General features: G+C 38.6%; 3 protein-coding genes and 1 long non-coding RNA gene across 6 annotated transcripts; 2 read left to right on the top strand and 2 right to left on the bottom strand.

Annotated features, from left to right (window-relative positions):
- Positions 1-265: 265 nt before the first annotated feature.
- Positions 266-10,346, bottom strand: LOC135595859 (ERAD-associated E3 ubiquitin-protein ligase component HRD3-like). Its single transcript, XM_065087285.1, has 6 exons — positions 9,542-10,346; positions 8,960-9,451; positions 8,076-8,291; positions 2,740-3,063; positions 1,469-1,711; positions 266-856 (listed from the first exon to the last, which is right to left on the bottom strand). The coding sequence occupies exons 1-6, from the start codon at positions 10,142-10,144 to the stop codon at positions 671-673; spliced, it is 2,064 nt and encodes a 687-aa protein (XP_064943357.1). The 5' UTR covers positions 10,145-10,346; the 3' UTR covers positions 266-670.
- A 6,879-nt stretch (positions 10,347-17,225) lies between these two features.
- On the bottom strand, positions 17,226-18,952 carry LOC103968550 (3-ketoacyl-CoA synthase 6-like). The gene has a single exon (XM_009381804.3). It carries the CDS (start codon positions 18,833-18,835, stop codon positions 17,345-17,347), a length of 1,491 nt encoding a protein of 496 aa, XP_009380079.2. The 5' UTR covers positions 18,836-18,952; the 3' UTR covers positions 17,226-17,344.
- Positions 18,953-20,553: 1,601 nt separating this feature from the next.
- LOC135595023 (uncharacterized) lies at positions 20,554-23,313 on the top strand. Its single transcript, XR_010480264.1, has 3 exons — positions 20,554-20,835; positions 22,517-22,750; positions 22,917-23,313. It is a non-coding gene; the product is annotated as an uncharacterized LOC135595023 (long non-coding RNA).
- Positions 23,314-24,909: 1,596 nt separating this feature from the next.
- LOC135595022 (protein TIFY 6A-like) lies at positions 24,910-26,982 on the top strand. 3 transcript variants are annotated; one of them, XM_065085528.1, is made up of 7 exons: positions 24,910-25,240; positions 25,342-25,517; positions 25,647-25,825; positions 25,894-25,984; positions 26,061-26,157; positions 26,243-26,300; positions 26,387-26,982. In XM_065085528.1, the coding sequence occupies exons 1-7, from the start codon at positions 24,925-24,927 to the stop codon at positions 26,514-26,516; spliced, it is 1,047 nt and encodes a 348-aa protein (XP_064941600.1). In that variant the 5' UTR covers positions 24,910-24,924; the 3' UTR covers positions 26,517-26,982. The 3 variants fall into 3 exon arrangements, with proteins under 3 accessions (XP_064941600.1, XP_064941601.1, XP_064941599.1); XM_065085529.1 differs by having other exon boundaries at positions 25,375-25,529; positions 26,387-26,976; XM_065085527.1 differs by having other exon boundaries at positions 25,342-25,529; positions 26,387-26,956.
- The last annotated feature ends 127 nt before the right edge of the window (positions 26,983-27,109 follow it).

Here is a 27,109-nt window from a genome sequence, read left to right as displayed (position 1 = left end):
TGTCAACCCATGGATTCTTCCGTCGAGCAACAAAGCAAACACAGCCTTCCTTTTTGTATGGCTTATGGTCGATGACCGCAGCTTGAGTGGGTGCTTGCTTTTTCTTGTGAGCCGAGGGCCAACCGAAATCCAACGGAAAGTCAACCAACAGGGTCCTGACTCTGACTTTTGTGATCCAGTTAGGCTGTAATTAGTTGCTCTACGAGTTCGTTGTCTTCTGGTCCATGACACGCATCGTGACGACCACAAACAGCAAACACACGGCTAGGAACATGCTGGAAGAGTATGTACCGCAGCTTACAGACCGTCGGGGTAAAAACGATAAAAAGGATTCGACATGAGAAATCATATCGTCTATAGAAAATACAACACGAGCAATAAAACGATAAGCCGATTTTGCTTAAGGAGTCGATGCTTCTTCGATTGCTGGGAGGAGAGCAAATCGATGCACTACAAACCGCATGCAGCCGTGGAGGGTATGCGCAGCGTCCAAAGACAGCAAATGTTGTTAAGTAGATAAGAAATCTGATGATCTGTAAGTCACAACTCTGACTGAGTTTTCAGTGTTCCCCTGAATAAACTCTTTTTGCTTTTGCACAGTGACTCGTCATCAGAGTTCATTTTTTGCACAGAAGAAACTGAATAGAATAGCCTTTTCTTTTGACCATACCTAATTGGGTGCATTATCAGGTTGAGGGGCCTCAGCTTGCCGCCTCTGCCGTTCCCGGAGGTAAAGTACAGCCAAGAGGCAAGCAAACAGAGTTAATATGGTTGCATTTCCTTCGTCCATCAGTACTTCGTCCACCCATGCCTCTAATCTTGGAAATAGTTTTGGAAGTGAATCAATCACCTTAACCTGAAACATCAGAACACTTCATCATACGAGCATAATAAATAATAAAGGGAATATACCATCAAATAACAAGACAAGCAGCTTGCAATGTCAGATAAGCAGGTAACCAAAGAGATTCACATTAAAGTTTCTCTTTTACAGATTGATAATAGAGATTCCAATCAATCAGAGAGCTTACCAAATGTTCTATGTTATCTAATGATATGGGTCGGTCCAGATAAGAGATAAAGTACCATTGAGTTTTCTAAAACAAATGTCTAAACCACAAAGTGCATGGAGATGCCACCTTATGCACCCCTAACTCCCCTTTGTATTCTCACCGGTAACTTGTTAAACAGAAAATTTTGAGTATTAGTTCTAAAACGTCAAACGTTCTCTAGTTTTCTCAGACTATAGACTCAGAAAACATCAGGTCCTTCGGCCTCTTGAGAAGAAAAAATTAGTATTTTACAATTTCATGAACAGAAAAGCCTAGATGACCATCAAATCGAACAAGTAGACAACTTACATCTTTGACCAACCGTAAATCTTCATTTGAAAGTAATTAGTATGATAAAAACAATATATAACCCATCATTTTATGAGTCTTCACAGAATAAAAGTAAAATATCTTACCAGGGAGCTGTCAGCATAGTTCATCCTTATCCACAAGCCCATGAGCGCCAGCTTAACTGGTAATTGTGCTGCAGGATCAACTGCAAGGGCCTGATCATAGTACCTTTTGGCCAGATGAAGATCAAGTGGAAGTCCTTGACCATGTTCATGCATGTATCCTATATTAAAGATGGCCTGAGCATTCGATTGCGACCGAGCATGCATGTATGCCTCTGCAGCTCGTTCATAGTCTCTAGCAATTCCCTGTGATACAGACAGTGAGCGACAACAAATGAAAATCAATTTTGTCATGGTCAAAGTTGATGTAGCATTTCAATAAAAAGCGTCACTAATAATTTTATTGCAAACAACATAGTAAATGTCTCATTGAAAATCAAATTTTCTATATACAACTCTAATGATAGCAACTGCTGCATCTACAAACATGATGCATATGTTTATATCAGATGCGAAAGGATAAACAGTCAACAGGGAATGCTACTGTTTCAGTGTCATCCAAAATGATTCTATCTCACAGAAAACAGTCATACTTTGAAGCTAAAGAACGTAAAATGTCTATTCAACATCGCAAAATGACATTGCACATACTGGAAAAAGCTCAATCTGCTTCAAAGTATGTTCAATTGAGTGTATTGCCTGTCTACTATAGCTTTCACAAAATAAAACAATAGCATCAGCATAAGCATGATTAATAACAGAAATGAACATTTCCAAACCTGGACACATGACAAACCTATATAAAGCTAGTTAATCAACTGTAACCAAACTAAGTGCAAATTATAGTAGTACCAACCAACAAGATAGATAACTTTGCATATACCATAACAGAACTAAATGCATTTCAAAATACTTAATAGTACCAATCAACAAAAGATGTAAATTTTTACATATACCTTTTGTGTAATGACATCTAAAAAATCTCACAAATTTATAAGCTAAAGAACTTGCCAATCATGATCATTCATTGGCAAGACATACAAGGACAGTAGCAGCTAAACTTATTCCAAGTGTCCTTTTAAGATTCACATGAGAAGTGATATCTGCATGGTGGAAAGAATTTAAAGATACTGAAGCGATGTCATTTTACACAACAGTTTGCTCAAGGTGTATTTTTAAGATTCACATTAGACGTGATCTCTGCAAGGTGGACAGAATTCAAAGATACAGAAGTGATGCCATTTTACATGACAGTTTGCTCAAGGTGTTGCCAAAAAAGAGATTCATATCGGAACTGTTCAACAAAGTTCAGTCTTTCATGAAAATATCATTACCCGGCCATAGTAGTAAGCATCGCCAATCAACAAAGCTGCATGTTCATTACCCTGCTCTGATGCTTGCCACCACAAAGTGTGGGCACGAAGATGCCTTTCTGTGTTTGTGCAAAAGCCAGATTCGCCCATGCAAATGCTTTGTTCTCCATATTTATCAAGGATCCAAGCAGCATTACTTTGTGCCACCTCATATCCCAGCTCTGCCATTCTGGAATACAACAGAAGTGACTTACCCACATCTCCTTTCAGATAAGACTCCAGAGCGCAACTTGATAAGGAGCTCCAAGGACCCCTCTCTGCCACTGTTTTGTACAAATGTGTAGCCTGAATCAACATAATAACTGATTATTAACATAACAGATATAAGAAAAGCGCATGTCTCAAGAAAATACATACAGAACTGCTATAATAACTAGAAGATATCCACAGCTATATACAGACTCATTACCTAAATTCAAATAGAAAAAAAATTGAAACCAGACTTACAAATTCTTCATGATCCCTTACAACTAATTTCCAATATGCTATAATTACTACTGGAAGGACGGAAGCACCGGAATCAAATAATTGTGGAATGGATACAATATTACAATCATATGAAACAGTAATTTTTTTAAAAAATATTTTCATCACTATTTTTAGGGTACATTTCCTAATTCATTAGTGTTTTTTAAGGTATATGCTATAGCAATATCAGTTTGCCTCCTTTTGTTGCAGAACTTTAAAAAGGCTTGCACAGTACTCAGAGACATGTTACAAATAAGTAAAAGTGACTTTCACAGACAAGAAAGAATTAAAAAGGTAATACTTCTAGGTAATAGGTGCAATCTGTTTAAGAACGAGAAAATTAAGAAGCTGAAAGGACTCGACAAACAGATGTGCTGGTTATTTATGTAGCTTTTGACAGTTGCTTGAGTATGAAATGACTTGAAATTTAAAAAGAAACAACTAAAACAAATTTTAAAACAACAAAAAATGCCAAAGTCAGAACATGTTGTAGTAAGTTCCTCATACTAATTGTTTTCCACGGCATGTAAGAAAAGGGTACAGCAAACGAAAAGATATGATATATCGGAGCGAGATATAAAAGGTGGCTTCCAAGAAGCTTTTAGGCTTTTTCGACAAGATCCTCTATTGCTTAAATTTGTGTCAGCTAGAAATTAACACCTAGGTCAGAGGAACTCTCTGATCAACTGTATGTGTTTTTTTCTCGATTTTTAATGATTTATGAGATGATTAAGCCTATCCTATGTTCTTAATATCTAATATGTTGTTTGAGGTCTTGATGATAGTAGAATAGTATTAATTATGAAGTAATTAAGGCCTTTAATGTTGTGATTAGTGTGTTTAGTCTATTTTTTTTTAAATTAGACATTTGATGGGTCAAATCTTTGTAATCCATGTATATTAAAGTGATTTACATGTTTGTGATGATATAATAGGTTTAATTAGGTTTTAATTAATTTTTTAATATTATGATTAGTGGTTTTAATGATAATTTAATCAAAATTTGATTCATATTGGGTCATTTCAATATCTTTAATACTCATTAAGTGTTTGACATGTTTATAACGATGAAAGAGGACTAATTATGAATTAATTAACTATGTTAATGCTGTGATTAATGTGTTTAATATTGATTTAATTAAAATTTGACCCATATTGGATCAATTAAATATCTTTAATGCCTATTAAAGTATATAACATGTTTATAGTAGTGAAATAGGAATAATTAGAGAATAATTAACTATGTTAATGGTGTGATTAGTGTATTTAATGATGATTTCATCATAATTTGACTTATATTCGGATAAAATTTATATATTTAATGACTCTTAGAGTGTTTGACATATTTATAGTGGTAAAATAGAACTAATTAGGGTTAAATTAAGTTTTTTAATGCTGTAATTAATAAGGATTGAAATTTAATACTGTATCGGTGTACCGAGCTTTGCTCGGTATGGTACGATATGTTGTACCGAGCGGTACATCTAAAAATTATATATAATATATAAAAATATATAAAAATATATTTTTATATAAAATCAATATATAAAATATAAAATATTTAAAATTTTAAAAATTAAAAAGGAGGCGTATGCTGCCTCGGTGATGTTGCCTCCTCCTTTTCTCCTCGTCGCCTTAGACGAGGAGAAGAATGTGGTCTCCTTCATCTCCTCACCTGTGGTGTTCGGCGAAGAAGGTGGCAAAGACGTCGAAGGCCGTAGACGTCTCCGGCCTTCAACGAAGAATGCGGCGAAGGCCATAGGCATCTCTGGCCTTCAGTGAAGAACACGGCGAAGAAGAAGCCGCAGAATCGCAGACGAGGCGATGATGGAGACCGCCTCTTCCGCTACTCTAGCCGCCTCCTAGCTGTTATCTCTTGGATCGGGATCATCGAGGGAGGGTGGCGCCAGATCGATTTGCTACAAATTTCATTGTCTTAAAGTCAATACAACAAAAGAGGCAGGGTCTAAAGACAATGATCACCTTATAAGAAAGGTTCGATTCCAAGTATTCGAGATCGAGCAATAGAAAAAAGGTATAAAAGATTATTTTTCCTTTTAGATTTTAGGATGCCGTAATAAAATTATAACAAGAGTGGAACCACTTTATAATGTCCTTCATAAGACAAATATGAACAAGCATCCCTAAATATCTTATCTTAGACATATGCTGATTACAACAAGATTAGAGGTCAAGAAAGCATCCACAGATGATTTTAAGGATGAGCAATACTTACATATCATCGATTGTAGGACTGAAGTTTATATAGACCAAAATATCCATAATGCAAGTAAATTCATATTCAGTGTAATTTAATTCATAATTTTTTAATATATGAAAAATTCTTACTAACGAAATTATTTGTCTTGCAGTGTATTATCTAAATCCGACCATTTAATTTTGGTATAGTCTTGGAACGCGATCGAATTTATTATCGACACTAAGAAATATTATATATCAACTCTTGCCAAATACTATCGACGGTTTCTTTGATAGTGTAGTTATATCATGTCGTTACAATACGAATCCTAATAAAGGAAGTTACACACAGGTTGATTATAAAGTATATTTGACATTAATTATTTGTTATGCTAATAAAACCCTATTTATATTTTTTTGCAATTGAGTAGAGGCTACAATTCAGAGGGGATATACCAAATTTAAGGAAGGTTGTCCATGTGCTTTCGTAAACAACGATATCGAGTGGTTGCGAACACAATTTTTCAACGTTTGTATTGATTCACACAAAGGTCCACAACAGACTATCATATAGACAATTGGATAAACTAATATATGTCCACTACAATATGTGGCTAAGGTTACGATGTGCCGAGCTAGACAAGGAGTCAGAGGAACCAGAGTTGATCCCATCGGACTCCAATACTACAACGAAGATTCATAGTCGATGTTAGAGTGGGTCGAAACAATGAAGAACCAAGAGGATCCTCTACTTGATGAGGCAGGAGATCCTCCACGTCCTTTGTGTCTTATTACCGAGACAATAGAAAATGAGGAAGCACATACACAACAAGAGGAAGATCCCCCTTGATCAGAACGTGACGAAAGGAGCCGCACAACATTGAGTTAGACTATTCGAAGAATTATAGACACCCAACCATCACAATCATTAACCCAACATGCAAAGGCAAAGGGGAAAACGATAACATCAACTGCACCATTAGAAAGAATCGAGTAAGACGATGAGACACCTTCTCAATCGCATTTAGCAACCCGCTCAATCCGAAAACATGGCAGCAATATGGATAGCAGTGCCTCGACCGATGATGGCAACAACTCTGGGAAGTCGATGGTCCTGTCTACACAGTTTGAAAGTGGTGCATGGAACGAGGAGCAATATTTTACGCATGTCATCCAAGATTTAGATCATGGAGCTTGATGAGGTACCGGTCAAGTTTATACACGAAAGGAAAAAACATTGGATGATTTTGAGCAGATACAACAAAGCCTCAACGATGTAGACACAGAGCGGTATGATGATAGTTTATCATTCTTCTCCGAAAAATAATACGGTGATCGATCTTATGATACAGAGCAGTAGATCAATGGTGAAAGCAAAAGTTCTGGGATTCTTCAACCTTCGTACCGATACATGCTACAATCGTACTTGCCTTAGAAGCTGCCTCAAACACGTGTTGTTCACGACGATCATGCTACAACCATCACCACATTGATGCACCAATAACATATGATATATTAGTATACTATGTCATGGGATTAATTTCATGATTGGATCCGACAAACATATCAAATTGATCTACAAATACATAGGTTTGAGGACTCTGATTCATCGCCCGTGGAATCTCGTCGTTCTTTTTGGTGGTAGAACCAAGTATATCCATCGATCGATTACTTGATTCATTTGAATCTTAAAGTTTAAGTTGCTTAACTCGTAATCTAACAATTCAAATTATTTATTTATAGATAATTCAATATCAATGTAAAGACGACTTGAAACATAACACAAAACTGTTCTCAAAACCTGAAAAAGATATGTGCCACTATTCTTTCCTAATTTAGATTATTTTTGCTAAATTTATATTTATTTCTAACTTAAAACCCCTAATATAACTTTTTATTCTATTTTTCAGAAATTTTTAGAGCTATTTTTGCCATTTTCCTATGCCATTAGTATGCCCTGCCGTGTACTGACATATGGTACATTGGTATAGGGCGGTACATACCATACCATCGATTAGCTGGTACACCAGTTCAGACCAGTAAGGCAAACCCTGATTTTAACATTTTAATAATTCTTTGGTACAACCTTATATGTAGACAAACATATGCTAAACATATGTTTAAACTTAGATGCAACCTCAATGACGATAATCGGTAGTCTAGTGATTCTAATTATTTTACATGCATATTGGGGGCAAGATCTAAAAGTGACATACATGGCATGTTTTTCATATATAAAAGTAACAATCATGTAAAACCAAAAATACACCCAAAGAAAATCAATGTTTATAAAAAATATCAAGTACCAAAAAATGTTCCACAATAAGGATATTCATGAAACTGAAAGCTTTGCATAACATACATGGACGAAACGTAAATAAAAAATAAATTTAATTTCTATGGAACTTATATAAAAATGAGACATATTGACACATAAGTTATTATTGACAAAAAATTCATACTCCAGAAGAAAAGAAAACATAATATTTAAAGCCTAAGTATCATGCAACATTCAATTCAAAAATCTAACAATAGCATTCAGATAATTAATGAGTAAAATAGAAAATAAAATAAGGAAAATAGTGATGCATAAATCAAAAAATAGAAGAGATACAACTCAAAAATAGTACTATTTGAAGATTCTTCTTGAGGCCTATGCCTGTCTGGAACAATCTTGCAACTTGGTAGACAGCCTTTGGCTGACCGGCATTAGCTGCAGCAAGAAATAATTTGCAGGCTGTCTCTAAATCTCTTTTCACACCAATGCCCTTAAGATACAACACACCTAGGTTATAATAACCACCAGGCTCCTTATTTTCCACAGCTTTCTCAAAATATTCCTTTGCCTGCAAGAATAAGTTAAAATTGAAGAATGATAATGACTATCAGTAAAATTCAATTAAAAAAGGTTAATAAGCACTAGAACATAGTAAACCAAGATGCCTTGTCAAATTAATATTCTTGAACTCAAGCCCACTTGTACAACATGACTTCAGTGGAGAAGGATCTCAAAAGCTTGGTAATTTAATCAGACCAACTCATCACAAAAAAAACGCAGTTATGGAAAGCAAAAGATACAGTTATAGCAACATGAACATACCACAGACTATCCAATTCAAGACAAGATTTTCAACTAATGTAATACACACAGATATGACAAAGACAAAGAATCAACCTGAACCATGATAATTAAACACGGCCCAACCAGCACAATGCCACAACCCAACTTTAGATTTTTGTAATTTATCCACAAAGAACTACGAAAATCACTACAATACATTTTTGCTACTTTTCAACTAGCTTAACAAAAACAACAAAACTTTTAGATTTTGTGATCTACAAACAAAAAACAAACACCTGCATGGGAACTCAAGTTCTTGGAACAAGAGTTCTGCACCACTCTCTTCCAATTCCAGCAAAATATTAGGTGCCTAATCTCCTTTTCCAAATTAGTGACTGAAAATGATAACAAAGGAATGTCTGTATGCCAAGGGATTAAAGCTCAGGACTTTACCTTAGTGTAGTTTTTTTTCTCTACTCCATAACCTTTAGCATAGAGGTATCCCAAACCATTATAGGCAGAGTAGAGCTTATGCTTGGATGCAAGAGTTAGCAATTCGAAAGCCTTGGTGTAATTCCTCTCCACTCCAGCCCCTCGGGTATACATCTCCCCTAAGAACTCCATTGCTCTCGGATCCCCCTTCTCCACGGCCTTCAACAACCAATGCAGTGCCTTGGTGTTGTCCCTCCTCACTCCCCTCAACCCATAATAGTACAGCAACCCGATCTGGTACATGGCAAACGAATTGCCCTTCAATGCCTGGTACTCGATGATCTGAAAATTCTCATCTGCCTCCCCTCGTGACTTCCTCAGTGCCTCTTTATTCTCTTCGGTACCACTGTGGATCCGGATAGGCTCGATCACAGGCGGTTCCTTCGATATTCGAAAGCTCGCGATGGCCACCTCCGCGAGTTCCGCATAGAGCTTCACTGCCTCCTCGTGCATCTGCATTAAATGAAAGAAAAATAACAGATTCTTCTCCAGTGGATCAGAGAGAAGGGTAAAAGAAAAGGGAAGAGAAAGATTAGGGCTCACGTCCTGTCGGAAATAGGTGTAGGCGAGGACCATCTTGGACTGCATGTTGCCGCCCTTGGCGGCGAAGTGGTGGTAGAGGAAGGACTTGGGGCGGCTCTGGGGGCGCATGAGGCCGGTACCGCGGAGGAAGCCAAGAGCGGACTGGGCGTGGGGGAGGCCAGCGGAGGCCGCGGCCTCGATCTCGGCAGCGGCAGCTTCCATGTCCGCTGGGTCGGAGGAGGCGGCCGCGGCGGAGATCATGTGGCGGACGCCGGAGTAGTAGAGAGCCTCGCGTGGGTCAGAGGAGGAGTTGACGAAAGAGAGAGGAGAGGAGGCGGACTCGATCATGGGAAGCCATGAGCCCGGGTCGTAATCTCCAGCGGCGGTGAGGGATGACTCCGGGTCTCCGAACTCGTCCCAGTTAGCGGAGTCTTCAGAGCCGCGGGAGTCATCGGCCGTGCCTAAGGCGGAGGGGGTGGAAAAGAAGTCGGCGTAGTCTTCCCTGAGGATGACCAGCCGACGTTGTGACGATGCGAGAAGAGCGAGGGAGAGGAGGTGGAGAAGGGCGAAAGGGATCACGCGGCGTCGCATCGCGAAAAGGTCTTGTGGGGAAGAATTGGACATGCCGGAGAAGGTAATGCGAAAGGGGTGAACCGTGTCAAAGCAAACCAACAGAAGTAGCGGTTATATGCAATGAACGGTGGATAGAGGAGGAACCATAGAATCAACGGATCCTGTTAACCTTATGACGTGGAAGGCGAAGGCACTTGGCTGCGATGACGGAAGTCGCAAGTGTTCGCATGCTCCTGCAACACAAACAACGCAAGTGAAAACCATCCGACGTGCGTGCCCCGAAGAGTGGCTCCGGCCATGGCAGCCCAAGAATTCATTTATCCTACCAAGTGGCTCTGCCTCATCCGGAGCGACACTAAGTAGCGACTGGGTTGCTGAGATGGGTGCGTTGGCCCGTCGCTCAAGGTTGGGTAGTCTTGATGTCCAATGCTGTCCGTCCATGTGGTGGTGGGAAATGGAATTCCATTCTGCATGTCCAATGCAATCAGTTGTTAGTTCTACCTGCTTGTTAATTTTGGTAAGCTTCTCTCATCGGGGCACTTTTATGCTCTACAATTTCCTTAGACATGGATAATGTTGGCCTGTCTGTCAATTTAGAGGCGAATTCTAACCTTGATGCAAAATAATAATCCTTTATTTTTATTTTTTGTGATAACATATGTGGTCTTAAGTGAGGCATGAAAAACAAAAGGGGTTTCTGCGGCCTTCCAATGTGTACTTTCCTCGTATACATAACTCATTGGAAGTCTCAAGCAAAGAAATAACTCATTGCACTTTCCTCGTAGTAGCAATTATGGAATACAGCAGGAGCATATATCCATCAGTCGAGCCGGGCAATAGAGAGAAACACCATTCTAGTCAAGTCCCAACATGGTTTAGGAATGAATAGAGTAGGACACTGATATAAATAAACCATGTGATTAAGTACATAGAGAAATATCATTATTTCCTTAACATAGCCCAGATTCGTGGGCCTGAGATGGACCAGGCTCGGCTCGGTCCTTACGAAGACCGAACTGGCCCAGACAATCCTCTACCGTTCGATCTGAATTCTGCGACGCATCTCGAAGCGCGATGGACGCAAATCTTGATGCGTCATGGCCCTGTTATATTAATAGATTCATATAAGTGAAATTTGTCTACTATCTTGAATATATATATATATATATATATATATATATATATATATATATATATATATATATATATATATATACCAATAATATGTTGACGATAAAAAATATATGAATATAATTTTTAATGTCATAAACAATTACTAGATCATCAAATCCATGTATTTTTTGGGTCGATTTGATCACAAAGTTACAAACACAAAATAAATAAAGAGAAAAAGAAAAGGTGTTGATGGTAAAGAAATAACTTTCATTCATTAAGATAATATATATTTATACAGATTTGAGGGAGATATTTTTCTTAATTCTATACTCAAATCATGCACATATATCATTGCGATTGATCCCCAAATCATAAATTGATTGAGGATTAGCGCATGTAAAGAATGCAAGGTTATTATTCTACATTTGTCTTTATCATGATCTTCGCTTTAAAAAAATTAAATTTTCATTATGGATGTCAATTTTGGATTAATATAACTAAAATATCTAGCGAGCAAGAGGCTTTGATCAAAAGCATGGAGATGAGAAATACCTAATAGACATTTAACAACTTAATTTATAACAAAGTAAGGTCAATAACAATATATTTTATATGAGATTGGAACATCATGTTATAGGATAGATAGGTAGCACTAATATTATTACAATATATTATAGAAACAGATTATAAATTGATGTTAAGTTCATGTAGCATATTGATAACCCAATAGAGTTCTACATTGGTGGTAGTGATGGCTCCATATTCAACTTCAATGATGGATCTTACAATTATGTTCTATTTTCTAGAACTCCAATTGATTAAAGATACTCGAAGGAAGATAATGTAAGCTGATATAATTATTCTTTTATTAATTTGTTTATCCAATCAGCATCAATGAAAGTATAGGAATGAAATGAGAGCGTTTATGAAGAAGAAGTTTATAATTATAAGACCCTTTAAAATATTGTATGATATGTTTTAGTACATACCAATATTTAATATAGGGTCAATGTATGAATTATGATAATTTTTTACTGTAAATAATTTTTTAAATATGTAAGACATAAATATTTCAAGAAACTAAGTACTTGTTAGTACTATGTAGGATCCGTAGAGGGTTATCATCGTATAATTTAAGTGACATAGTGATAGAATAGAGAGTGAGATGATGACTTCTTTAACATTTTACATATTATCTTTAATAATAGATCCCGAATATACTTCTTTTAAGATAGGAAAAATATAGAAGATGTGAACATTACTTTTACTCACAGAAAATAACTTAAAGTTACTATATCTTTAATGAAGAATTGATTTACTAATTATTTAAAGAATTACTTAATCTCCATAAAATTATTATATGTAATGATAATGTCATCCTTATAGATCAGTAAATTTATAGTACATTCATTTTTTTATCATAGGAATAAATAGGTATCAGATTTAGAATTAACATTATCATAGTATATTATACGAGTGGATTGGAAGGTGATGATAATTTTATATAATAGATTAGTGAACTAGTTAAATTCTAAAATGGTAAACAAAGTAATTAATTAAATAATTATTTGATCTCTATAAAATTATTATATGTGATGATATTGTTACAAGTAGATAGTAGATATATAGTACATCCATTTTATTATCATAGGAATAAAAAGACATCAAATTTAGAGTTGACATTATTAAAGTATATTATTGTAGTAGATTAGAAGGTAATGTCAAGTTTATATAATAGATTGGTGAACTAGTTGAGTTCTGTAATGATAGTAATGATGGCTTAGTATTCAACTTCAATGGTGAATCTTATAATTATGTTCTATTTCTTAAAACTTCAATTAATCAGATTTACTTGAAGAAAAATAATATAGGCTAATATAGATATTCTATCATTAGTATTGTTTGCCCAATCAGTATCAACAAAAGTATGGAGATAAAGTAATGAGTGTTTATGAAGAAGTCCATAATTAAGAGTCCCTTTAAGATATCATAAAATATGTTTTAGTGTAGACCAATATGTAGTAGAGGGTCGATATATAAATTGTGATAATTTTTTACTATAAATGAAATATCTGAATATATAAGAGAAATACTACAAGGAACTAAATACTTGTAAATAATATGTGGGATCTATAGTCGGACTATCATCGTATAATTTGAGTGACTCAGTGTTGGAGAGTGAGATGACGACTTCTTCGATATTCTACATATTCATCTTTAATAATAGATCTCGAATGCACTTTTTTTAAGATAGAAAAATCTAGAAGATATGAACATTTCTTCTGCTCCTAAAAAATAACTTGAGATTCCTAAGTCTTTGATGAAGAATCGATCTACCAATTACTTAAAAAATTACTTGGTCTTTATAGAATTATTATATGTGATAATACTGTCATCCATATATACCAATAGATATATATTATATCCATTTTATTATTATAGAAATATAGAGGTTTCAGATTTTGAGTTAACGAAGTCAGCTGACATAAAAAATAAGCTAAGTTTCATATACTAGGCTCTTGGAGCTTGACGAAGTTCATAAATAGTTTTTCATAGTTTATAAACATGGTTTGGATATTGAGGATAAATAAAGCTAATGAGTTATACTACATAAAGACATTATTAGTTAAGGTCTCTATAAGAAAGTATAGTTAATATCTAGCTAATATACATGTTAGTCTTGAGTGATAGCCAACTTGGAATATGTTAAATTATCGTTGGTTTAACAAGTGGATCGAACGTTTATGTGAAACCAACATATGATCATTAGTGAAACCCTTTGACTACTAAATATGTTTTGTATCTAGCAATGAATCTATCTAGATTCCGCTTAATTTAAAAGATTCACTTACACTTGATAACATTTTTATGTGAGGTGAAATAGTTCAAAGGTCCATATGGTATTATAAAGTAGGCATTATATTCGTCACATATGATTTTGCACTAATGTGGAGATTTTGGAGCTTTTGTAGTGTAAAGATTAAGAATTTGATAGCATAGAGATCAAAGAGTTAGCATGGTTTGAAAATATCATTTTTAGAATGTGTTACTATATGATATCGATGGTATTATTAGGTTTTACTAAACGTATCAGAATTAGTGAAAAGTTAGTGACACATACCTGATCAAATTGATGCACTTTAGTATCACTTGGTTGAGAAGAGGACAAACATCATTTGTGGTGTCAGGTATTTGCTTCATTAGGTGTTGTAGAGTGACCTGGTAGAGAGGTAGATGGAAAAGTTATAGGAGGGAGGTGTTGATAAACTAGAGTAATAAGGGAGTACAAATCTAGATGAGAATTATTGATTGATGTGATGAGAGGTACGCTTAAGCGGGGTTTGAGGTGTACTCATATGAATATAGTGATAGATGATTATTGTAATAGCTCATATTATTAGAAGCAAGATTTAAAAAAAAAAGGTGGACCCAAGAAAAATAATATGACATAAGACAAAGATTTTTTGAGTTTGATGATCATGGTATCGGAAAGTACTCGATAAAGATGAAATGTCTAGATCTTAGTGTTAATATATATGAAGATAGGGGTATGGCCAGAGATAGCATAAATAACCAAATACTTTGAGTTTTTGAAAGTTTAAAATTTTATTAAATTTTTTTTTTCAAATGGTGACTAATATTGTAAATTAAGATGAACATATGGTTAATGAGGTAGACTATGGTTTGAAAGAGTATTGACTAAAAGATTAGTGGCATAAAAACTTGATGTATAAGGGTAAGAATAATTTCAACTGTGTCAATGTTTTCATTCGATGAAGCTAACTAATTGAGGTATGTAGATGGTGATTCGAGATGTTGTATACTTCATGATCAGAGGTAAGTTGTTAGAGCTTAGAATTCACCTTGTCCATTAGACTAAACTGTTTTAATGGTAGACTAAAAAAGTTTCTGATCACTTTTCTAAAACGAGTAAAGATTATAGTAACTTTAGATATATGTTTAAGAGGACAGAACTATGCATATTTAATGAAGTAATATATAAAAATAATATAAAATCTAAAATTATCATAAAAAATGGTTGAGGAAAATCCTTAAACATTAGTATAAATAATTTCAAGTGGTTTAGAGCAAGATATGGAAGACATTCTAAAAGATAGTCAGCCACTTTTATTACTAATATAAGCATCAAAATAAGTAATAATTTCACTTAATTAGAAAGTTAAAAAGAGTAATAAAAAATTAACTATTATTTAATGAAAGATGATGGATGACTAAAGTGGCAATGTCAAGTTGATGACCACTCATAATTTTTTTTTATTCGGCCTCGAATCAAGGATGCCTCATGCTTCGATTTTTTTTATAAGAAATGAGTCAAAAAAATAACTATATTATTTTGTTTATAGAATTGAGAGATAAAAATAAAAAAAATTTTGATTTATGATACACATAAAATATCATTGAGTGTAAAAATATTTGTATATAAATTATATATTATAAAGCTAGTGTGAGTGATATGGATCTCATTACCATCACCAATGATAATACATTCCTTGCATCATAGTCAAAATAGATGAATCAATTTTATAGATCAAAAGTGATATGATGAAAAGCCCTATAGTCAACAATTCAATAGCTTAGATGAGTGATCAGAGTAGTCGTGATGTTTGCTTAAGGCTAGTTGAGTGTAACAGTAGATTCAACAAACTTTTATTATGTGTCCAATTTTATCACAGAGCTAATAGAAGATTTTTTTATTAATTATTATTATTAGAAAATCAGAATTACTGATAGTTATAATAATTATTGTTGAAGTTATTTCCTGAATTATTTGGTTAAATTTGTCATCATAGTTGAAGAGTTGATAGTACAATGGAGGATGATAGCTCTCTATATTATCCATGTATCCAAAAGACATCTTGTTTGATATTTTATTAAAAATTTTGTTACTTTGATTATTATTATTTTTAGATATTTTAAATTAAATTAAGCTATGATAGTTGATCTTATCATCCTCTCTTCTCATTTTATATACATTTCATGAACAATCAACTTGTTATATAGTTTTTCAAATAGCATTAGTTAGTCACATATTCGAATTGCTACTTCAATTCCTTGTATTTGTCTCCTAAGTCATTTGAGAGTATGGACAATAACTTATTCATCATTAATGGAATAACCTATTTAAAGTTAAGTCATATATAATAAGTTTTAGATTTTACATATAATCAATAATGGTACTTCTTGTGATAAATACAAGAGTTAGAGTGATTGATGAATATGGTTTATAACTCGGATCATACTTTTGTTATAGTACTGCATGAACAAATTAGTGATGCTATAAAGCTAGTAAATGATGCTTGAATAACTTATATAATAAGATGATCTTGACATAATTATAATTTATGATTAAAATTTGTCATTAATATTGGTTCTTCTAGTATTTGAATATTTTCGGATAGATAATTGAGGGAGCCATCAATGTAAATGTAGCCCAGTATATCATATCCAAAGAAAAGGTTAGTAAACTATATTTATCGAGATGTATAATTACTGTGTTTAGATAACTCGAAAGGAATTACAACTAATAGATATAAGCCTAGTAAATTAAGAAGAACTATTATTTCTAAATGAAATAACAACGATCGTTGGTCAAATACTGTTGATATTTAGAGGAAGAGATCTATAGTGGGTGTTTTCTTATGATCAAATTCAATGGGATATGATAGATGAGATGGAGTAAATCATAAATAGATCAGATCTGGAAGAGATCAAACAAATCAGATCTACTGAAGTAGTCTCGGCAAATCCAACTTGTGAGGTAGATTGTCGAGCAGAATAACAAAGAACAAATATGAGCAGAGACCATCAACATGAAGAGCAGGTCGCGATCGACTCTAAGCACTAGTCATGGACACAGGCGTTGGTTGCAACGGTCATGAGAAGAATAGAAGAGGGAGGAAATTTTAGACTTTGATACCATGAATAAAGAATTTATTGAGAGAGAGGATTTCCACATATATTATGATGATTGATCCTCAAATTGAAGATTAAAATATATAAGAAATATAATATCATCATTTTTATATTTACGTCTATCATAATGATCACAATGATTATTTGAGACCCACAAGTTTGATATATTTGACTCTCGTCAACCGTGGAGTGACGATGACCTCATGGCTTGACGAAATCCGGGATGTCAACAGGGTAACGGTTGATGCAGTCGGCCCAGGGGCCATCGACCAGGGTCTCGACGGTGCGCAGGCATTTCCACACCGCGCTATTGCACTTGAACCCGCTGCCGAAGCCGATTTGCCACACCCGGTGGCCGCGCCGCATCCGCCCCTTGGATTCAATGTAGCTGAGCTCGTACCAGAGGGAGCTGCTGGAGGTGTTGCCGAAGCGGTGCAACGTCATGCGCGACGCCTCCACGTGCTCCGCCGTCAGCTGCAGGTTGTTCTGCAGCTCGTCGATCACCGCCCGCCCTCCGGCGTGGATGCAGAAGTGCTCGAACGCCAGCTTGAAGTCGGGGACGTACGGCTTCCACTTGTGGTTGATGAGCTTCCGGCCCACCAGCGTGAGGAAGAAGAGGAGCTGCTCCGACATGGGGAGCACCAGCGGGCCGATGGTGGTGATATTCGATTTGAGCGCCTCCCCGGCGATAGCCATGAGGTTCTTGGAGAGGGAGATGCCCGTGTGGCCCTCGGCGTCTTCCTCCTGGTAGACACAGCGGTAGGCGCGGTCGTCGGCGCCCTTGTGCGTGCGGACCACGTGCAGGAGGCGGTACTTGGCGCGGCGGGCGTCTCGGCGGCGGTTCGATAGGAGGATCGCGGCGGCTCCCATGCGGAAGAGGCAGTTGGGAAGAAGCATCGACCGCTGGTTGCCGGTGTATGAGTTGGGGGTGATGATCTCGGTGGAGATGACGAGCGCGTTGGACCTCGGGTGCACCTGAAGCAGATCGCGGGCCAGGTCGATAGAGATGAGCCCGGCGCTGCAGCCCATGCCGGAGAGATTAAAGCTGCGGATGTTGCTGCGGAGCTCGTACTTGTTAATGATCATCGAGGAGAGCGATGGCGTCGGCGAGAAGAGGCTGCAGTTGACTACGAGGATATCGATGTTCTTGGGCCGCAGGCCGGTCTTCTTGAGGAGGTCGTCAATGGCGGAGAAGATGACGAGCTGGGCCTCGGCACGGGAAGCCTCCATAGTGGGATTGGGGGGTATGTAGTGGCTGGCCGGGGGGAGGCAGGTCTCCTCGCCGAGGCCGGAGCGCTCCAGGATGCGCGTCTGGAACTGGACGCTCTTCTCGTCCCAGTTGATGAGCCACGCGTGCTCCATGAACGTAGCGAAAGGCACGCGGCAGATGGTCGGCGGCTTGAAGCAAGCGTAGTCCACCAAGTACACCGGCCGAGGACGAGACACGAAGTAGACAGCGGCGACGAAGACCAAAAGGAAGACAGAAAAGAGGACCTGGGTGAGATCGAGCTGCAAGGAGTGCCATAAGGCCATGATCTCGTCCGGCCCGCGCCGGACCAGCACCAAAGGCACGGCTATCATCACCGGGATCAACAAGAAGGCCACGAAGTTGTTCACAAGGCACTGGTAGCCAAGCTTAACATACTTGAGCCTAACCGAGCTCGACAACTCCGGAAAAGGTGCCCTCGACATCTTCTTCTGTCTATCTTCCCTGAGTGGGAGATGTAGACAAAAGGAGGAGGTCGGAAACAGGAAGTATATGGCTCTGATTGCTCATGGCAGGGAATGGGAAGGAGAGAATATAAAGAAGAGGCGGAGAGAGGGCAATGAATGGGGGCGGATGGGGTGTTCTACATGAGGAGAGTGCTAAGAAAGGGTGTTCATACCTGGAGCTGCAGCTGGCTGTGACTTCCCTTTGCTGATCTCTCGCAATCCAATCCTCTCTGCATCACATCATTAATGGAGACGGTATCTATGTTGCAGTGGCTCAAGTGATGAGGACAGGCGGAGGTTGGGGGTTGGGGACAGTTGAAGGAGGTGGACAGATTGGTTGTTGCAAAATCCTGCACAAGCTGGGGAAGAAGATGATGCCACAGACGCAACCAATTACTCCACTGCACAATAACTAGTCACCCGAAGCATCTCCTTCCTTCTTCCTCTTCCTTTCTTTTTCATTGCCATCCTCTTAAGATCCAGTCGTTACAACCTCGATACCGTTCACTAGGAAATCAACATGACTTGGTCCGTCCTGGACGGCAACGAAAATAATAGAAATGTTGTTCAATGGAGATGGTTTTTAGGCTTTCGGGAGATGGTTTTTATACCTTACTGATCAATGGAGAGAGATTGATGGCTAATTAGGGTCATCTCTTACATCTCTTAGGAGCTCATTTATGTCGATTGTTGGTTGGTATATCTCCCTGTTGTGTTATTAGCGAAGGATAACTGCACGAGTGTTATTTGCCATGATTGATATCTGTGTGGGATAAACATATGACAACCACCTGTGCCAGACGATCAAAAGAAGGGGAAATAGACTTTGCGACCAGAGATTAATGCCCCTTGTGGTTGGCTCATTTGATTTTTTTTGAAATCATAGATGGTAGATTGTATCTCTATCGTCGATCACAGAGAAGAGAGGCATATGGGTTTTCCTACCCACATCATCATCTTTGTAACAATGGTTTATTGTACGAGTCAGCAAATCAATACTTACGTCATTACTTTCCCTATCATCTTATCACCGGTGACGATGACGAGTGAAATTTCTCGAGAAGAAGCTTTCGGTGATCTTGTCTTCAATTGTATACATAAGTGTGTTTGTACTCTGCTTTCACCCTCTTTAGTATGTATATATATAATCAGGATTAGTTGTTTTTATAGACATAATAAGATATGCAATTATATAATAGACGCTTCACTGTTGTATTCGGATGCAAGATTAATTACAACATTTAAGGATCAATCATGACATTCTAGAGGGTTTAACTTATATTTAGTTGGTTTGTTTGATCCATCGACAACGAGACCCTATCATCGATGGAGAGGAATGATAGAAAGGAAGAATGATCTAAAGGAGATTGACACTACAGGAGAGGGACGGTTTGAATATTCTTTTGAATTATGAGCACCGTTAGAAGAAAAAACTTAAATGAATGGAGTGTTTTAGGAAAAACAAAAACAAAGGATTTTTCTGCAAAAATTGTTCAAAAATAATTGAGTTCCTAATTTTGTCCAATGTTATAAAAAAAGATATCCAATACGACTTAGCTTTCCTTACCGAAAAAATATATAGTATTTGGAACATAAAAGAAAAAAAGTATAAGTTAATGATTTCATGGAGGCTACTTATACAAATGTTTAAAATGATAGGGTAAATATGCATAAATACCCGTCATTTTGTTGTACCCACAAGAAGCGTACACCCAAGTGGCTCCCACACCGCGTGAAGTCACCGCGCTCCGCCCCCTCGACCCTCCTGCGCCTGCAAGCTCGAAGCGACCCCTCAGGTGACCGTCACCGCCATCCATCTCTTCGCCGCTGCAACCAGGAGGAGGAGAAGAGAAGAAAGAGGGTGTCGTTCTGCCACGCCCGCGATTTCCTGTTCTTCAGCATGCGTGGCACCCTCCGCTCCTTCGATTCCCTCCACTTCGACAGATACCCTCTCCGTGGCTTCGAGCGCGACGCCATAAGTAATTCTATGCTTCTCTTTCCGCTTTTCCTTCTTCTAATCCCGAAATCGGGGCCGCCCTGCTTGCACATCGCCTTCCGATGGAACCTGTAATAAATAGATGAACTCGTTGAATCTGCTTTGCGTAACTTAATTTGTCCGTCTTCGACGAACAATTGCTTGATTGGCATGTAAATTTGTAGCATCCATCAATTTTGCTGGAGTACGTGAAAAGGTAGTTGGTAATTAGGGGTTTACCTTCTCATTGAAATACGTAACAATCCATCATAATATTTCTGCAGATGTTCTTGCCAATTTTCAGATAACTTGTTCTGATGAGTTATGATTAAAATGCCACAATTAGGACAATTGTCATCTGATTGTCTGTTCAAAGATGACATCTAGCTATCTAGATTTTTTTCTTTACTGCTGTTAAAATGCCACAAGGAGGACATCTAGCTAACTCATCATATAATTTACTGAAGTCTCATTATCATTATTGGTCTGACATTATTCCTCTAGAGTTGGTGCAAATCTTTATCCAGACAAATAAGGACTTGCCAAAAATCCTAAAAGTCTAGTGACAGAGAGGAGTTTCAATTTAAAGCAACCATTGGGTCATCTTTTCAAATTTCTAAAGATTTAGGGGAATGGCAACCTTCACTATTAGGAGTAATTTTCGTCTTAAAGGCACAAACAACCAACGGACTTAGTTCAATCTGTTTTCCCTCCTAATTAGGTGAAATTTGTTCTTCTGTGCTGCATTGTTCAGTTTTCCTGTCTACAATATTTTCTTATGTTTAGTAATTCTGAGAATTATTTTCTGGAGACCGTAAATTATTTCTTTCTTCCTTCTTCTCTTCTGTGGTGTGTTCATACTTATGCATAGCATTGTGGAATGAGTAAAGATGGAGATACTAATGTCAGAATTTTTTTTTTAATTTCAATACAAACTTATAAATCCAAAGTTGTTTGCAAGAGATTGAAGGGAGGGAAACATGGAACACTATAAAAGCTGAGGCATGTCTCATAAACTGCAGATTTTTCAAATTAGTGGTACGACCATGTAATTATCTTTTCCCCTACTCTCCCATTCATGCTATGTTATTCTTGATGCCCATGTATCTTATCCATGTAGTTAAAGCACACCTATTCCATTCAGGTTCTTTACCTTCACCATTTACTGGTTTTAAGATAAGGTTCATAATCAAATGAATTCGAGTTGGATCTTGTATGTACTCAGCTCTCTTTTCTGTTTACGCTTAGTATGGTTCTTTATTATGTACATGATTGATGCTGCATATGCCAACCATCAAATGAGGATCATAGATATCTATGGTGATAATTTCATTTTCTTTCATCACAAAATTTTGTCACCTTTTTCTATATTCTTCATTGTTGTGTCTATACTCTATACCATCTCATACCCTACAATTTTCAGATTTGCCATGTAATTTTCATATTTTTGCAGTAAGATGGTAGTCAGTACTCGTGATACGTAGGTCCACCCCCCAAAACCCACCCAACCCCGTTTGTACTTGTCAGTATAATGGTTAAGCTTGTATTTAAAATTATAATCCAATTATGATTTACAAATGATATTTCTAATACAGATTTTGTTCATAAATATGTTTGAAGGGTTGCAACATTTTTGTACCTTTAACTAAAGCATATATCATCTATTTTCAACTTTACTTTTTCAGGATATTAGAAGAGAACTGAAGATTGACCCTTTGTACTCCTTGAGACAGCACCTGTTGATAATGAAGTGTTCCAAAGACAGCACCTGAAGATTCATCCTGTGCATTGCAACTTAAGACCAACTGTGTTTCTTCATTTGAATGTCACATGTAAACCATGATTCACTCTTGTGTGATAAGTTTAACGAAGAGTGTCCCCAGTGTCATCATCCTGAACTTGAATACTATACCAAACAGGTAAATTTCCACCTTATTGATTTTGTTCATATGATTATATGTCCAAGTTGTTCTTTTTGTTGATCATGTCTTTCTCTGACAAGTTATTTTGTCGATCATCTGTTGTTTGCAAATATGTTTGTTTTTATGTTCATGCTTCTCAATCACTTATCATCTAAATTTGCAGCTACGTTCAGCTGATGAAGAGCAGATGGTCTTTTACGACTGTCCGCAATGCAGACACAAGTTTTCAATCAACACATAATGGAACATTTTTCTTTCATTTTGGATATAAACAATTTTCATCGCTTTACATTCTTTCTTTATGTACCATCTAATTCTTCATATCTAAGAGAATCTTTGCTATCGCATGGTAATGGTGTTGTCTTTTATGTCTTTTTTATTTTTGTATTTTACAGGTTAATAGGTTTTCACACTTACAAGGATCTTTGCTTTCGCAAAACAATGGTGCTTTTTTCATGCTGCTTCTTTTTGTTACACTGGGAGTAGCTTGTAACTCATATATGGCGACCTTGCTGTAGCTTTGTATCTCTTGTTGGTGAGCAAACCATGCGTTGTGGCTATATGATACCTTCAACTTTGATTTCTAGATGCCTCAAACTACATGATCTTTTGCCACCGGGAGTTTCTGAATCATCTGAGCCGGACAGAAACAGTGGTATCCGATAGGATATATTCAAGTGCCATCCTCTAATCATTGGTTAGGAGTCACATCAAAACCAGCAGAGCCTTGGAGTCGATGTGGCGCATGCGTGCCAATGTGGCACCTCGAACTCCTATGAAACGACGGATCGTGCCGTGTCAATCGGGGCCGTATGAGATGGCGTCGCACAACACGGAATTATTCGAGAACACACAAAACAATGTCATGCGGCACAGAACTATGCAAGTCGATTTATGCCGAGCAAAGTATATGGATCGATCGTTTGGAGCCTCAGCGGCCATTAACGGATCGCATACGATCAGCCCTCGACTACAAGTATAAAGGTTGATCCTCTTGCTAGCATTAGAGAATCAGACCTTAGACACTCAAAACATCCTCTAACTCCTTATACTAACTTAATCTTCGGAGGGATCGAGTCAGGAATCCCCCTTCCAACTTCGACGTGTGTGCAAAAGCCCAATGTGGAGGAGCCGACTCCCTACTCTACCTCGGATCAACCCAACAGATGGTGCACCGACCTAACCTAGCACCAACCCCCTCGCCTCAAGAAATCATCTGAACGATCTTGTGTTCTCGGGATCGGACCGAACGGTGCTGACTACCCATCCATGACATAAAGTTGGACAACAGTCTAATGTGATGAGTGATTGGAAGTCTATGTGGCGAATTCTAGTGTATCAGCTGATGCGATGATTTTATTTCCCACTTCCTTTTAATTTCATGGACGGTCGGGTGAACTTTAGAACAGCAGTTGGCATCCCTTTTTTGTGCTACCGAGGACAACGGTGTGTCTTCCATAGCCTGCCTTCTCTCCTCGGAGACATCGCTCAGCATCGACGCTGATTCTTGTAGCTGACGTCCAACTGCTGGCTGGACCTGGTCCACCATGTTTGCCATGAACCAGGCCACTGGAATCCTGCCACGTCAGCTCCGGACCAGTCTGAGAAACCTAGTGATTTGTTTGTTACTTTGAAGAGCGAGAGCGAGAGATAGAGAGAGATGACTCTTTGCAACCAAGATGAGGAAAGAAGAGGAGCCATAAGGGCGGGCTAATCACACAAAGTGCTCTGAACCACCTCAGGACCGGCCGCATGCAACAAGCAGGTCAAAAGAGCAGATCGTACGATCTCCACCGGGAGCTGGTCCTACCTAACGTCCAAATCAAAATCGGACCATCACGGGCTCTCTCTGTCTCTGACCACTTCGGCCGAATTCCCCATCGACCCTATTACACACACCGACTGATCTCAGATTCGTATCCGTCTCAACTGTTATTGGGTTAGTCCGTCATTGTGCCTCGGGGGCGAGCGATTCTTTCTTCCTCACCAACGTTGTGCCACCCACGGATCCACCTGTCCTGTAGTTGGGAGACCGCAACCGGTCCCACGCGGGACCACAGATTTACATCAATCTCACAAGTGCTATCCACGTCGTGAAATTTATCTCGGTACAAATAACTGGCACGGACTTCGGCGCCAAAGGATATCCGGCGGTTCACATTGTCTTAACGATGGAAACGGACGGCTGCGATCCGAACGATCCTCTGATGGGAAATCTTAATCCCTCCGCCTCTCCAACCTTTGGCTTCACGAGGGAAAAGAGCGGGTGGTACCACTGCACGTGTTTCCTTGTCTCCCTGCGAAGGAAGGCTGTCATATGCGTAGCGAAGCATCAGCAGCGGCCTGTGGCGAGTCCTCCTGCGAGGACTCCAACGAGCTGCGATCCTTCGCCTTTGCTGATGGAGAGGGACTTTCTGGGACTAAACGGCGACGCCGCGGTGGCTCTGCAGGTGAAGGAGCGCAGCAGGGGATTCCAGGATTCATCAGGTCCTCCTTTCCTTCTCGTCTCCCTCCCTTCAATTCTCGGCAGTCGTTTGTGTCTTTTCCGTGTTCTAATCTTGCAACATCAACCTTCTCTGGATCATCAGATTCAATATCGATCTTTACTGTAAATCCAGCAGTTCAGTGGCCTTACGCAAACGAAACTGCTGCTCTGCTTCAAGTTCAATCACCAAATGCTGCAGATGAATGTAAGCTGGAAAGGACGACGTTCGACCACTTCTCCTTCCCTGGTCTTCACATCAACCCAAAATGCTTTCCTGTGGTATCCTCTCAGGTTTGCTTAATCGAGAGAGAGAGAGAGAGAGAGAGAGAGGATTAATTCGTGACTGACAAGCATCACAGCAAGTAATGATCGGTTTAGACTAATTAGATGCCGTGTTCTGACTTGTAGACACTCTCTAATCTCGGAAGACAAGGACTGAAGCAGCACCTCACCAGTTCTTCTGCTACCATAGCTTCGGATTGTCCTCTGGTCTCGCATTACTCCACTCCACTTACCGGAAATGGAGGAGCCACTGCAGCAGAAGACCATTCTGTGAGATCCACATTTTTAGGAGACCGCTCGTCATGGTAATAACGTCGTAGTTCCCAAAGTTGGTGTGTTCCTAAGTAGAACTTGAAAGCTTTTGGCCATGCAGGAACACATCGAAGTCCTTTTCATCGCCCTCACAGCTAACCATCTTCTACGGAGGGTCAGTGATAGTGTACGACAATGTCTCATCGGATATGGTATCATGTTCTTCTTAATGATTTTATAGAAATCAGCAAAGCTTTCCACATCAATATGCCATATTATCTCTTTCAGGCTCGTGAAATCATGTTGCTGGCCAGCAGCAGGAATCATGCAGCTGCAGCCTCAACTCCTGTGTCTTTGAGTCCTGCAACCACAACCTCGCCTAGAGGTATACTGCAATTCAATTCAGTAGTTGCTTTTGCCAGTTGATGCAATTAATTTGACTGAAGACAAGTTATTTACTGCGGCTGCAGCAATACCTCTGTCTCGCAAGGCATCTCTGGCACGGTTCGTGGAGAAGCGCAAGCAAAGGTGAGGAGTCCTTCCATTTCTTCACCTTCACTCACGCTCGTGATGGCCTGCAGAACTCTCCATTTGTGTGGACTCCGTGCTTGCAGAATGATCAACTACAAGCCTTATCCCTTCTGCGACAAGAGAAAAGATGCCAACTCGAGTGCAGCAGTCACACGTGCAAGCCATGAAAACAGTGACTCAGATAGTGGACCGTCTTCCCACAGATGCCAATAACTAGAGCATGAACGATTCAGCTTTTCTCTTCTTCCCTCCGATCCAATCATTGCGATGTATCTTCTTAAACTGTGAGCTGCACTGTGGACAATGGCATCTAACAAAAAAAATGAAAGAGCATGCTATCATGGAAGCGACAGTGGAAAGGTTCCGTTGTGCTTTCTAAATAGGAAAGAAAAGAAGAAGAACACTGTACTGTGTGTGCATCATCGCCTTCCTTTTCTTCCACTACTTTGGTCTCCGATCGAATGCGTTGGCCAACAGCGACGGTGGTTCTCAGCCTCCACGAGGGACCACGCGATAGACAACACATTTGATTGCTGCCGTTTCTCATCTTCTATGCTTTGGGTGGAAAGAGGTGGGGAATCCACCGACTGTCTACCTTCTTTCATGCCGAATGAGACATACAGAGAGCTAAATTGTGGCCTATTTACTTTGCTCTGCATCCATCTGTGGTCCTCCATAGTGGTTCAACACGCCTCTCCACTATTAAATAGTCTCCGATCTTCCCACGTGATGCGGGGGGCATCTGTTTAAGCCGTGGCCTCGGGGCCGTCGCGGCTCGGTTCGGTGGTCCGGATGTCAGGGATCTC

Source organism: Musa acuminata, chromosome BXJ1-10, assembly GCF_036884655.1.
Source record: "Musa acuminata AAA Group cultivar baxijiao chromosome BXJ1-10, Cavendish_Baxijiao_AAA, whole genome shotgun sequence".
NCBI classification, from domain to species: Eukaryota; Viridiplantae; Streptophyta; class Magnoliopsida; order Zingiberales; family Musaceae; genus Musa; species Musa acuminata.
The sequence above is the reverse complement of the archived record's forward strand: the minus strand, read 5'-3'. Positions and strand labels throughout refer to the sequence as shown.

Coding starts and splice junctions, on each gene's coding strand:
- LOC135595859 (XM_065087285.1), bottom strand. CDS start 10,144: ATGTCCAATTCTTCCCCACAAGACCTTTTCGCGATGCGACGCCGCGTG. Junction 9,452..9,541: donor ACACCTATTTCCGACAGGAC/GTGAGCCCTAAT, acceptor CATTTAATGCAG/ATGCACGAGGAGGCAGTGAA. Junction 8,292..8,959: donor AGAAAAAAAACTACACTAAG/GTAAAGTCCTGA, acceptor TTATTCTTGCAG/GCAAAGGAATATTTTGAGAA.
- LOC103968550 (XM_009381804.3), bottom strand. CDS start 18,835: ATGTCGAGGGCACCTTTTCCGGAGTTGTCGAGCTCGGTTAGGCTCAAG.
- LOC135595022 (XM_065085527.1), top strand. CDS start 24,925: ATGGAAACGGACGGCTGCGATCCGAACGATCCTCTGATGGGAAATCTT. Junction 25,241..25,341: donor GGGATTCCAGGATTCATCAG/GTCCTCCTTTCC, acceptor CTGGATCATCAG/ATTCAATATCGATCTTTACT. Junction 26,301..26,386: donor GTGGAGAAGCGCAAGCAAAG/GTGAGGAGTCCT, acceptor CCGTGCTTGCAG/AATGATCAACTACAAGCCTT.